The sequence below is a fragment of the Staurois parvus genome, unplaced genomic scaffold (genome assembly GCF_062004578.1).
Source record: "Staurois parvus isolate SC_StPar_1 unplaced genomic scaffold, SC_StPar_1.0 ptg000538l, whole genome shotgun sequence".
Classification (NCBI taxonomy): Eukaryota; Metazoa; Chordata; class Amphibia; order Anura; family Ranidae; genus Staurois; species Staurois parvus.
Window position 1 is genome coordinate 8,501,521 of NW_028318334.1, and position 12,344 is coordinate 8,513,864.

At 41.0% G+C, this 12,344-nt stretch overlaps 1 protein-coding gene across 2 annotated transcripts in view; it reads left to right on the forward strand.

The window, feature by feature from the left end:
- Positions 1-11,985, forward strand: part of LOC149451479 (uncharacterized) — a 30,384-nt gene extending 18,399 nt beyond the window's left edge. For both annotated transcript variants that reach the window (XM_089690657.1, XM_089690656.1), the window contains exons 2-4: positions 6,463-6,573; positions 7,769-7,891; positions 7,977-11,985. In XM_089690657.1, coding sequence (XP_089546783.1) covers positions 8,245-9,633 — 1,389 coding nt within the window. In that variant the 5' untranslated portion in view covers positions 6,463-6,573; positions 7,769-7,891; positions 7,977-8,244 and the 3' untranslated portion in view covers positions 9,634-11,985. The remainder of the gene's footprint in view (positions 1-6,462; positions 6,574-7,768; positions 7,892-7,976) is intronic.
- The last annotated feature ends 359 nt before the right edge of the window (positions 11,986-12,344 follow it).

Here is a 12,344-nt window from a genome sequence, read left to right on the forward strand (position 1 = left end):
TTTCACCCCCTTCCTGTCCAGGCTAATTTTCAGCTTTCAGCGCTCACATTGTGAATGACAATTACTCAGGTATACGACACTGTATCCAAATGAAATTATCTTTTTTTTTTTTTTTTAATCAAACAAATAGAGCTTTCATTTGCTGGTATTTAATCACCACTGGGGTTTTTATTTTTTGCTAGAAAAATAACTGAAAATTTTGAAAAAAAAACATGTTTTTCTTAGTTTTTGTTACTAAATTTTGCAAATAAATATACTTTCTTCATAAATTTAGGCCAAAATCCATTGTGCTACATTTTTTTGGTAGAAATAACCCAAATCAGTGTGTATTATTTAATCTTTGTGAAAGTTATAGAGTCCACAGGCCACAGTATATATATATATATTTGAATTTCTATATATATTACAGAAACAATTGAGTACTGCCCGTGATACTTTTTTTTAATTTTTTTTTATTTGCACTAACATACAATTTTGAGGACAAGCTTTCGGGGAATGTCCCCTTCTTCAAGGTCTAAGCAGTACTACTCACAAAGTTAGCGGAATGTTAGAAGAGATGAAAAAAAAAAAAAAAAAAGAGGCTAGAGATAAGATGCAGTCAAAGGGAGGGGGGGGGGATACTACACTCACACAGAGGCAGTCAAGCTACAGTTAATAGTCATAAAACTGTTGGATAATGATTGAGGAATCTCATGTCCAAATTAAGGCCCTTATCTCTTGTGTCAAATAGAATTATCATTCTTAGTTCAAAAGTTTTTCTTTCCTGAATGGATTTGAAATTGCCTTTAAGTACTAAAACATTGAGGTCTTCCATTGTGTGACCTGGTTGTGCGAAATGGTGTCCTACAGGTATGTAGAGGTCATCTTCTTTATGTTCCTTGATGGTATGTCTGTGCAAATTCATCCTTGTTTGCAACTTCTGTCCTGTTTTGCCAACATAAGATCCTTTGCTGCATTTTCTGCACTGGATAAGGTACACAACATTACTGGAGGTGCAGCTGTATGATCCGGAGATATTGAAGATCCCTTTTGAGTGTCTGACACTTTTTTATGGATTGATTTGGTTGCACAGTTTGCAGCGTTTCTTATTGCAGGGTGTGCTTCCATTATTTGTGACATAATCAGAAGGAAGTTTCCTACTGATTAGTTTATTTCTGAGGTTGGGGGGTTGCTGGAATATTTCTTTCAGAGTTCCATCCTCTGTTACGATGGGTTGTAAATCTTTGATGATAAAGGGGGAGCAGTTGTTGTGATGGATACAAATACATACAAGAAGGCCAGAGGCAGCTGGAAAATGCCATCTACTATAAAAAACTGGATTATGATCCGACCCAGGACTTTACAAAGCAATTAAAAGGTCTCATTAAAACACTTCCAGCCCACCTACATTCAGAACTTATAATTGCGATTCCGGATCATCCAGAAATCGGGGACTTCTACATACTACCCAAAGTCCACAAGCCAGGAAATCCAGGCAGACCCATCATAACAGGTATGAATACACTCACCGAACAAATCTCAGGCTTTGTACAAGACATTTTAAAACCGTTAGTCAAGAATACTGCTAGTTTCCTGCAAGACACAACTGACTTTCTGAACAAGATCAACAACATACAGCAATTACCATCTAATACACTTCTAGTGACTATGGATGTAGTATCCCTGTATATTAATATCCCTCACAAGGATGGATTAGCTACATGTCACAGATCCTTATCATCCTCACCAAACCATAAATACGCTGCTGAGGATGTTACACAGCTCATTGAATTCATACTTACACACTACTTTGCCTTCAATAAAGACATCTATCTTCAATGTATGGGTACTGCGATGGGAAGTAAAATGGCACCCCAATATGCCAATTTATTTATGGCTGACTTGGAGGAAAAATTCCTGAACAGCATGGAACAAAAACCATACAGATACTATCGCTATATTGAGGATATTTTCATCATATGTACAGAAGGTGAAGAAAACCTAAAACAATTTTACTCATTGATCAACACTTTTCATCCATCAATCAAACTAAAAATGGAATACTCAAACACACCTGTCAACTTCCTAGACACCACAATATACATCAGGGATGATACACTTCACACCTCAATATGCAGGAAACCCACTGACAGATGCAACTACCTCCACAGTTCCAGCTTCCACCCCCAACACACGAAACGTGCCATCATACACAGTCAGGCCATTAGATACCACCGAATATGTTCTGACCCAAGAGACAGAGATAAACATCTCGGGACACTAGCAGACTCCTTCCATAAGAAAGGTTACAAGGACAAAACTATCAACTCTGGCATAAACACAGCCTTGAGAACCCGAAGGGAAAATCTACTTCAGTACAAGGAGAAAAAAACAAACAACCGTGCACCTCTAGTAACCACATACAACCCAGCACTAGAAGGAATAAGAAAAATAATCAAAGATTTACAACCCATCATAACAGAGGATGGAACTCTGAAAGAAATATTCCAGCAACCCCCAATACTGGCCTTCAGACAACCCCCCAACCTCAGAAATAAACTAATCAGTAGGAAACTTCCTTCTGATAATGATGTCAAATAATGGAAGCGAACCCTCCAACAATTTTTTTTTTTCCACAAAGTTGTCATTTAACAAGTTCTTTCTCTCACACGGCATAGGCATACTTACAATTACACCCCAAAACACATTCTGCTACTCTTCCTGAGTATGGCGATACCACATGTGTGAAACTTTTTCACAGCCTAGCCACATAGAAGGGCCCCACATCCATTAAGCACCCTTAGGCGTTCTAGGGGCAAAAATGACACATCTAATTTCTTGACTGTGTATCACAGTTTTGGAGGTCCTAGAGCACCAGGACAATTGAATTACCCACAAAATGACCCCATTTTGGAAAGCAAACGCCTCAAGGTATGTTTTAAGAGGCATGGGGAGTCTTCTGAAGACTTCTTTTTTTGCCACAAGTTTTTGGAAAATGTGAAATGAAAATGTATTTTTTTTCTATGCAAAGTTGTCAGTCTATGAGATATTTCTAATACACTGCATGGGCATACTTAAAATTACACCCCAAAACATTCTCTAACTTTTCCTGAATATGGCAATACCACATGTGTGAGATTTTTTCACAGTCTGGCCACATAGAGGGGCTCCACATCCAATAATCACCTTTGGAGTTCTAGGGGCAAAAATTACACATCTAATTTCTTGACTACCTAATGCCGTTTTGGAGGCCCTGGAGCATCAGGACAATGGAATTACCCACAAAATGACCCCATTTTGGAAGGAAAACACCCCAAGGTATGTTTTAAGAGGCATGGGGAGTCCTCTGAAGACTTCAATTTTTGCCACAAGTTTTTGGAAAATTTGAAAAGAAAATGAAAATGTATTTTTTTTTTATTTTTACGCAAAGTTGTCAATCTATGAGATATTTCTATTACACAGCATAGGCATACTTAAAATTACACCTCAAAATGCATTCTTTAATTCCTGCTGAATATGGTGATACCAAATGTGTGAGACTTTTTCACAGTCTGGCCACGTAGAGGGGCTCCACATCCAATAAGCACCTATTAGCGTTCTAAGAGCAAAAATTACACATCTAATTTTTTGGGCCACTTGTGTGGCGAACAGGAACACTGCGGCGCCACTGCGTTGATCAGGGACACTGCTGGACCACTTGTGTGGCACTCAGGGACACTGCTTGACCACTGCGGCAATCAGGGACACTGCGGTGATCAGGGACACTACTGGGCCACTGCAGCAATCACGGACACTGCTGGACCACTTGTGCGGCGATCAGGGGAACTGTGACCATCAGGGACACTGCTGAGCCACTTGTGTGGCGGATCAGGGACACTGCGGCAATCAGGGACACTGCTGGACCACTTGTGCGGCGATCAGGGACACTGCGGTGATCAGGGACACTGCTGGGCCACTGCGGTGATCAGGGATACTGCTGGGCCACTTGTGCGGTGATCAGGAACACTGTTGGGACACTGTGGCGATCAGGGACACTGCTGGGCCACTGCGGCGTTCAGGGACACTGCTGGGACACTGCGGCGATCAGGGACACTGCTGGGCCACTTGTGCGGCGATCAGGGACACTGCTGGGCCACTTGTGCGGCGATCAGGGACACTGCTGGGCCACTTGTGGGGCGATCAGGGCCACTTGTGGGGCGATCAGGGCGTCACTGAGGTGGAGGGCAGTTTATCTTGCTATCTGCTCCTTCTCCTCTCACAGACAGAACTCCGTGTGAGGAGAAGGAGGCAGAAGCTGCACCGTGCGGCTTTTGTTTACTTAGACTGTGTCCTTATTGGACACAGCTGATCACATGGTATAGGACTGATTTAATTGGTCCTGTAGCATGTCACGTGATCCGCTGTGTCTGTCGGACTCGGCGATCATCGGGTGCGCGCTCTAGGAGCCGTGCACGAGCCTCAGATGCAGGACGCTGTTCAGAAATGGCAACCCGCTCCTGGAGGTGTCCAGTCCCGCCGTTCATAAACAGCAGCTGGATGGGAAGTGGTTAAACCCCCTCCCCTATTATACACATTCAGGATTATTACCCATCTTCTACTCTCAGTCCCTAGTTACCAACTTTATCTTCCTTTTCTGTTCCCTTTCTCTTATGCCCTCATCAATTCTGCATATGTTTCTGATGTCTTCAAGTTAAGCCAACTGAACCTCTTGTCCAATAATTTTTCAGTCATATCCTCACATGAATGATAAGAGTTTCTATAAAACAAATTTGTTTTACTCATTTGAGCCCAGTTTAATTAAAGGTTCTCCTGCGAACACCGGGCTTGGAATAAGCCCCCTTTACTGCGTTCAAGAGATATGGATGTTATTTTTTGTATCACTGAGAACCCAGTACTATGAAACAAATATATCCATGGGTCTTTCAGGGGACTATTCCCAATAATATTCTGTATTAACTGCACAACACTCTTTCAAAACTGCTGTATTTTTAGACGCTTCCACCAAATATGTGCCATAGTTCCCTGTGCACTACATACTCACCAACATAAGGCTACATGTACACATGAACTCCCCTAGACTTTCGCTCTCCTGGCAGCAGAAAAGTGCTAAACATGGCAAAAATGCGTGTAAACATGGTACCGCATTTATCACTTGGGTGCTTATTCATGTCAATGGAAAATACTCCGGCCAGTCAAATGAACAAACGCCCAAGTGTTAAACGCAGCTAGTGTTTAGGCATGTTTGCATGTGTGTTCTGCTGCGTCTAGTGTTTTTTTGCCCAAAACGTTCCTCTCCTGAAAGTGATTCTTCTGCGTTCAGAAGAGGAACAAATAACTGCCCCTGAACTCTACTGCTCCTGAACTGGTAAAAGACTGTGTACTGTACATGGATGCTAAAAGATCTTAAAGTTGTGTTTAGGAGCAGCAATGTACATGAGGCCTTGATTTTTGGTATTTATGTGTTCTTAGATTTTAGGCCAGAGGTGCCTCCTGATGGCATAGGCGGCTCTGAAAATGTTGTCTTTAGGGCCTATATGCTGGCTTGAAACCTCTAAATTGAACTTCTAGGCTGTGGTATGTGTGGCTATGAGATTAGTCAAAGGTGTAGGTTTTTTGTATTGTGTTCTTTAGAGCAACACAATTTTTGTTTTGTTTACAGCGATGGGTAGGGCCCATTGTCTCACACTATTTCTCTAGCTGGTCTAGGCTGTCTTGTAGGCCTCCTTCTGTTGTCTGCAGTTAAAGGAGGGTATTTATATACAGCAGAAACTTAAAGCGGAACTAAAGTTTTGTGATACTTAAATTTCCTTCAACCGTCCGACGTCCCTCTGGTTCCAGCATCTTCTACCTGACTTCTCTTGCGTACCAGGCTGTGGATGTCTTTGTTGGCTGTTGCAGATGACCTCACTCCTGCGCAGGGGTTCAGGCAAACAGGATCTGTGCTGGAATGTAAACTGAGCTGCACATTCTAAGGAAGGCAGCAAGCAGGCAGGTAGGCTTATTTTATTGCAGAAGTACATTGCATGTCTCTTCTGCGATGAAGAACTTACCCGCTCGCAGCTTTTTCAAATGACCCTTTAGTTCCACTTTAATCTTGGTGTCATGTTAGCCTGGACTTGCCGAGGATTCTTAGTTTCTTTTGTAGAAGTTCTTGAAATAGTTTAAACCAATGTTGCTATTTTGAATGGGGAGGTTGGTTTTTCTTGGGTAATGTGCCAATATGATTCCATATTTCCCAGAAAAGTGTGCCTCTTTGGGTTGTTTCCAGTTGTTGGAAAGTCTTTCATTTACCTATCCTTTCTTTCTGTAAATTTTAGTTTAAGCTTTCTTGACCAGTATTGGGGGTAAAGTATAATTTAAAATGAATATGAAGTGAGTCCAGGAATTTTCAGGATGAGGGATATCATCACCTCTGTCAAGCGACTTATCTCTTCCCACAAGGGTGCCAGTTTTGTCATTCCAAAACTCTCTTTCCTTATACAGGCCATTACACCCAAGACATTCAGAAGAAAGAGCTCCTTCCCTGAAACATCACAGCGACTGATTCATACAAGAGAGGCTGTGGAGCGCATGCCTGATGATATTCACCACAAGGTTGGTTGGTAGGATTAATAACTCACTTTTCACTTTCTCTCTTTCTCATATCTATTTCCAATTCTCAATTTTACAAACCTGCATTTTTTGCTTTCTTTCTGTCGCTGTTTCTCTTTTGCATTTTTCCCCTCTCTCTCTGTTGTTCCTGTTTCTCTCTTACACTCTCTCTTTGATCATTTTCTCTCTCTCTCTCTCTCTCTCTCTCTCTCTCTCTCTCGTGCGCGCTCTCTCTCTCTCTCTCTCTCTCTCTCTCTCTCTCTCTCGTGCGCTCTCTTAAGGTGGTTATACATAGGTTTCTGGGGTTTTTTTTATGTTTGTTTGTTTTTTTTCCAACCAAAGAGATCTAATGTGTTCTGACAAGAGTGACTCCTGAGTTTCAGGTAGCTGCAGTTGGATGTCTCATGAATGGATGGTCAAATAACTTGACCAGCCTTAAAACCAAGCTCTGCTCAAAAGAGAAAAAAAAAAGCCTCAGTGTACATTACATAAAATAGTTTTTATTACTAAAAATTCATATGCACTCACATTTGTAAAGAATAGCAGGCACATCAAATTACCAATCTGCCACCTCCCCTCACATATCAACCAAGCATCCAGACCAGCTGTGCAGGTAGGAGTTGGCAGCCCACTGTGTAACTTGTTCTCTTTCCTGGATCGATTAGGAATACCCATGGTGATATTGTGAGCGATCAGGTTCAAGCGGAGAGTTCACAGAAAGGGAACCCAGACGCCAAAGTGTGTTTAAGGGCTTCCTGTTCACGTTTATTCATCAGTGTTGTAGCAAACATGACCTAAAAGAGGTTCCCTCGCAGGGGTAAATGATCACAGTTCAAAATCCAACAAAAAGTTATTTAGCCTCCTGGCTAGTTGTGTTCTGTAGCAGCACCCATGCATCCTTTCCCCAACACACACCCATTCACCCTGTCCATCCCAAGGAAAGACAAATTATACCCAAGATGGGAGAAAGGCATGGCCATTGCTTAACTCCTGTATACTGCTACAGACCTTTCCCTGCCAACAGTTTATCTTAGGAAACGCCAGAACCTTTGAGGCAGGTAAACTTTCTATGACTCCTCCCTGGACTGACGGGGATTGTTTGTCACAAAACGTATACCTAATTCTCTCATGTGGCATGTCTTCCCCCTAAAGTTAACATTGTTTTTGTTTAAATGAAAATCTTGCTTTTCATGAACAGGTCAGGGAACCAAAGACGTGAAGAAGGAAGAGCGCTACTTCCTGAAACACTGCAGTGTTCGTGTACCACAAAAGAGGCTTTTCAGTGCATGCATGAGGATACTTTCCCAAACCTGACCTCAATGTGAGTATCACCTTGCAGCTTCTAATTTCCCAAATATGTGCCTTTTTTATACATTTCTAATTACATTCTTTTTTTTCTTAAACAGTACTTTGAAGAAAAAAAAAAAAGAACTCAGCTACATTTGAAAAACATTTGGTTTGCAGAAGAAAATGTAGTAACAGTGACCAAAGACTACTCAGCATTATCTTCGAGGAGCATATAAAAGAAAATCATCATCTGTGTCATCTCTGTTTTTACCAGAGTCAGTTTTTCATTTGACTACACTTTGCCTTTTCTTGCACAACTTCAAAAGCACAAGAGGGTATATCACAAGATAATACTATCTGGCCAACAGACACAACAAATAGAGCAAGATGCCTTCATGTATAGTTGCAAAATGTCACTCACATTGGAGAAGAAAGGAACCTAATTTGAAGTTCCATGTTTTTCCCAGGGACAAAGAACGAATAAGAATATGGCTTATGAATACAGGACAGTTTGATGAAAATAACCTAGATAAGGCCGTTTCAAAAATAATAGAAGGGAAGCAAAATGATTCTTATCGGATGTGTTCCAAACATTTTACTTCAGATATGTATCGCCAGGTTGGCAGTAAAATTTTATTAAAGAAAGATGCTGTCCCAAACCTTTTTTTCATTGTTTATAATAAAAGTGAAATTATTGATGATTCAGATGATGTTGCTCCAAATAGGCATCCTGCAGAAGTAAGCACATTTCACGCTACTAAAATCCTGGATAAATCTTTTTCCCTTGCTGATAAACACACTCTTAGTTTTACTATCAAAAGCGATATTGACGATCCAAATGATGTTATTCCGAAGAGGCATTGTGCAGGAGTAAGCACATTTCACACTGCTAAAGTTCTTAATAAATCTTCCCCTGCTGATAATCGCACTCTCAATGTCACTAATAAAGGTGGAGTTAGTGGTGGTCCAGATGATGATATTCCAAAGAGGCATTGTGCAGAAATGAGCGCAGTTCACACTTCTGAAGTTCTGGATAAATCTTCCCTTGCCTGTGACCACACTCTCAATGTTGTTATTAAAAGTGAAATTGATGATCTTCCAGATGATTATACTGCAAAGAGGCATTGTGCAGAAATGAGTACAATTCACGCTACTGAAGTTCTAGATAAATCTTCCCTCACCAATAGCCACATGCTCAATGTTGTTATTAAAAGTGAAATTGATGATGATCTAGCTGTTACTCCAAACGGGCATTGGGCAGAAGAGAATACAATTCATACTCCTAATGTTCTGAATAATTCTACCCTTTGTGCTGATCACTTTCTTAATGTTCACAAAAGTGAAAGTAGTGATGATTCAAATGAAGATACGTCAAAGAGGCATTTTGCAGAAGTAAACACAATTCACAGTACTCAAGTTCTGGATAGGTCTTCCTTCTTTGCCAATGATTACACTCAGTGGTACTCTCTGAATTCTTCATCACTGACTCACACTTGTCCTAATTCTGCTGAGAATATGTTCATGGTTGCCAATGATGTCAGAACGTCAACATCTAACATTTTTCAAAGACCCATTAAAAGATTTAGAGTATCAAGAGGGACAATGGTCAATATAAATGTCCAAACCAAGAACAAAAAAAGTGGGACTTTTCCATTGTTTGGGTGTAAAAATAAAAAAACACAACATAATCCTGTAACCGCAGAAGTCGGCATTCAGTGTGATTTATTAACTGATGCCACCACTGGTGTTATCCCCCCAAAAAATTCATTTTTATAGTACTCTGAGGAAGGACACCTTGGAACAACTCCATACAGGCAGTATACAACACACATACTTCAAATCTTACCACATTTCAGACTTTTTGGAGAAACAGTATGTCGATTTCAGACCAATTCTAAGAGTCTTGGATTGACATCAGCGTGACTGATGGTAATGACAAACGTTTTAATGCCTCTAACAAATCCTTGTAAGAAGAATCAGAAATATATCAGTAGCCGCGATGAATAGTTCTACAGCCTCTATGGAAGACAAGCTGTATTTTCTGCTATTTCAAGAAGTGATTACAGCAAGGAAATAAAATTGTCTTAATTTCTGAAGGTTGTCTAGGCATACTTTTTAAAAAAGGCTAACTTTTAATGATAACAAATGCCCTGGTTGTTCTTTTTCAGAGTCAGCTTGCCCCTTTCTTAGTGAAGGGCTTAGTGTGGGGTTTTGCTCACATTTTCCTCTGTATGTCTCCCAGTGACCTGGGGATCTCAACCTGGTGCTGTTGGTTCTTCAGAAACTGCACTTTGAAACTCGTCCTCGCAGGGGATGCCTTCCTCATTAACCTCTACTGTGCAAAGCAAGTTTATTTGCAACCTTAACCCGTAAAGAACTTTTTTTTCGCACGCTACAGAGTTGAGGTTGTTGTGAGGCCTTTCCTTCCCGGACAATTTCCACGTGTTTTTTGTGGGCTTGTTAGCATTTTGTGTCTTTTTTTTTTTTTTTTGCCCATCCATTGGTTGCAATGCTTTTTTAATTTCCCAATGTACACGAATAACCTTTTAAAACTTTCTCTCTGAACATACACTGATTGTGCTTTTGATACTATTGCCTACAGGGGTTAGAAAAAAAATGGAAACACTACATGATTTGCAGGTGTGACAGTCACGACACGTTTTGCGGTAAAATTGGGAGCGATGTAACGTGATATGACTGCAGAGCTCGATCTCAGTCCTGTGATGACTGCTGCAAAAATGACTGCAGAGCTCAATCTTCATCAGTTTTCTTCCAGGTGACAATCCTGCGCAGTGTCTCTTTCAGTCTGTTGACCACGCTTATGCTTATCAGATGGCGTTTTTCTGGAAACTGTATATGGCGTCATAACCTTTGATACTGTACCTGACGACATGGCAAATTGGCAACTTCAGTCACAGAGGCACCAGCTAAGTGGGCACCAACAATTTGCCCTCTTTGAAGCTCCGTAAGCTCTGACGTAGTACTAGCAGTGCACACAGTGAATGAGGAAAGTGAGGCTTCCTACGTGTTCGATGTCTCATCACACAGCGGAAGCAAAAGAATGTTACATCACTTCTTTCAATGCAAAACACTGTCACTTTCACACTTGCAAATCATGTAGTGTGTTTTTTTTTTTTTTCCTCTATCCCCTGTATATGGTAATTGAGAATGTTCATACATTTAAATTAGATCTCGGGATTTGTGAACACTTTTCAGAGACTTGTTTCACTGTGGATGATAGAACTGGAATAGTTGGTCCTTTGTCAAAAATTGACTACTATATTTGCATTGCTGTACGCAGTATAGAAATGTTTGTGGGTTTTAGGGCTCGTTCACACTAGGCTGTTTTGCCAACGCTTGCCAAACGCCCCTATAGCGTTTGGCAAGCGTTGGTCCGGCGTTTGCGGAGCGTTTTTAACGCTCGGCAGACGCTCCGCAAACGCCGCATGCGCGGTTTAGCGGCGGTTGCTAGGCGTTTGCCGAGCGTTAATAACGCCCCACAAACGCCTATAATGCAGTTTGAGTGGTGTTACCGCTCCGCAAACGCCCCGCAACCGCGTCGCAACCGCACCGCAAACGCCGGCCGGGCGTTTGCGGAGCGGCACCATAGACGAGAATAGGAGGCTTCAAAGCCTCCTGACTCGTCCAGAGGCGTCCGTTTTGCCGCGACGCAACGCGACGCGACGCAAACGCTCCCGTTAGAACAGCACCATGTGCTGTAATGTGCAGAATTGGCAGAGGCGTTTGGGAAGCGGTTAAAACGCTTCCCAAACGCCTCTCTGCCGCCTGCACACAAGGCTAGTGTGAACGTAGCCTTACAGCCACCCTCTAAACTAGATAATTGATGGGTATCACCATCATTCAGACATCACATTGAACTTACTAATTTTTATGTATGATGCATTGAAAATGTGTCCTTCATTTATTATGAAACGTTACACTAAAAATGCCTGTTGAAAGCACTATTTATATCACTTCAGAAATGCTATGTAATGGGAATGTGATGGCAAAGATTTTGAATCTCAAACATCAACCTCTCAACAAACTGAAATGTAAAATGTATTAGTTCAATTTACTATTTTCCATGTGACTTCTATTTCTATACATTAAAAAACATAAGAACATAAATGTTGTATCTTTTATTGATAATTGATGTAAATAGTTATTTTGTTGGTGTTTTTTTTTAAACATTGTACTTCTTAATAAAACCCAGATCAATTATGTTAACAGTATATTAGGTTGTATAAACCAGGAGATATTTTTTTTTTTTTCCTCAAATCCCTCAGGATCCAGAAATGTGGCTGTTTTGGATGGCACATGATGGGACTGGTATTCCTACTATTTTTGCTTATAGTTTCTGAGGCCTATATGTGGTGTGACAATTTAATTTCTGGAATTGACTGTAAAAGAAAAAAAAAGTTTAGCTATAAACTAGCGGCTATTGTCACCTTCAAAGCAGTCCCCTTGTGAAGCAACAAACTTTTCTA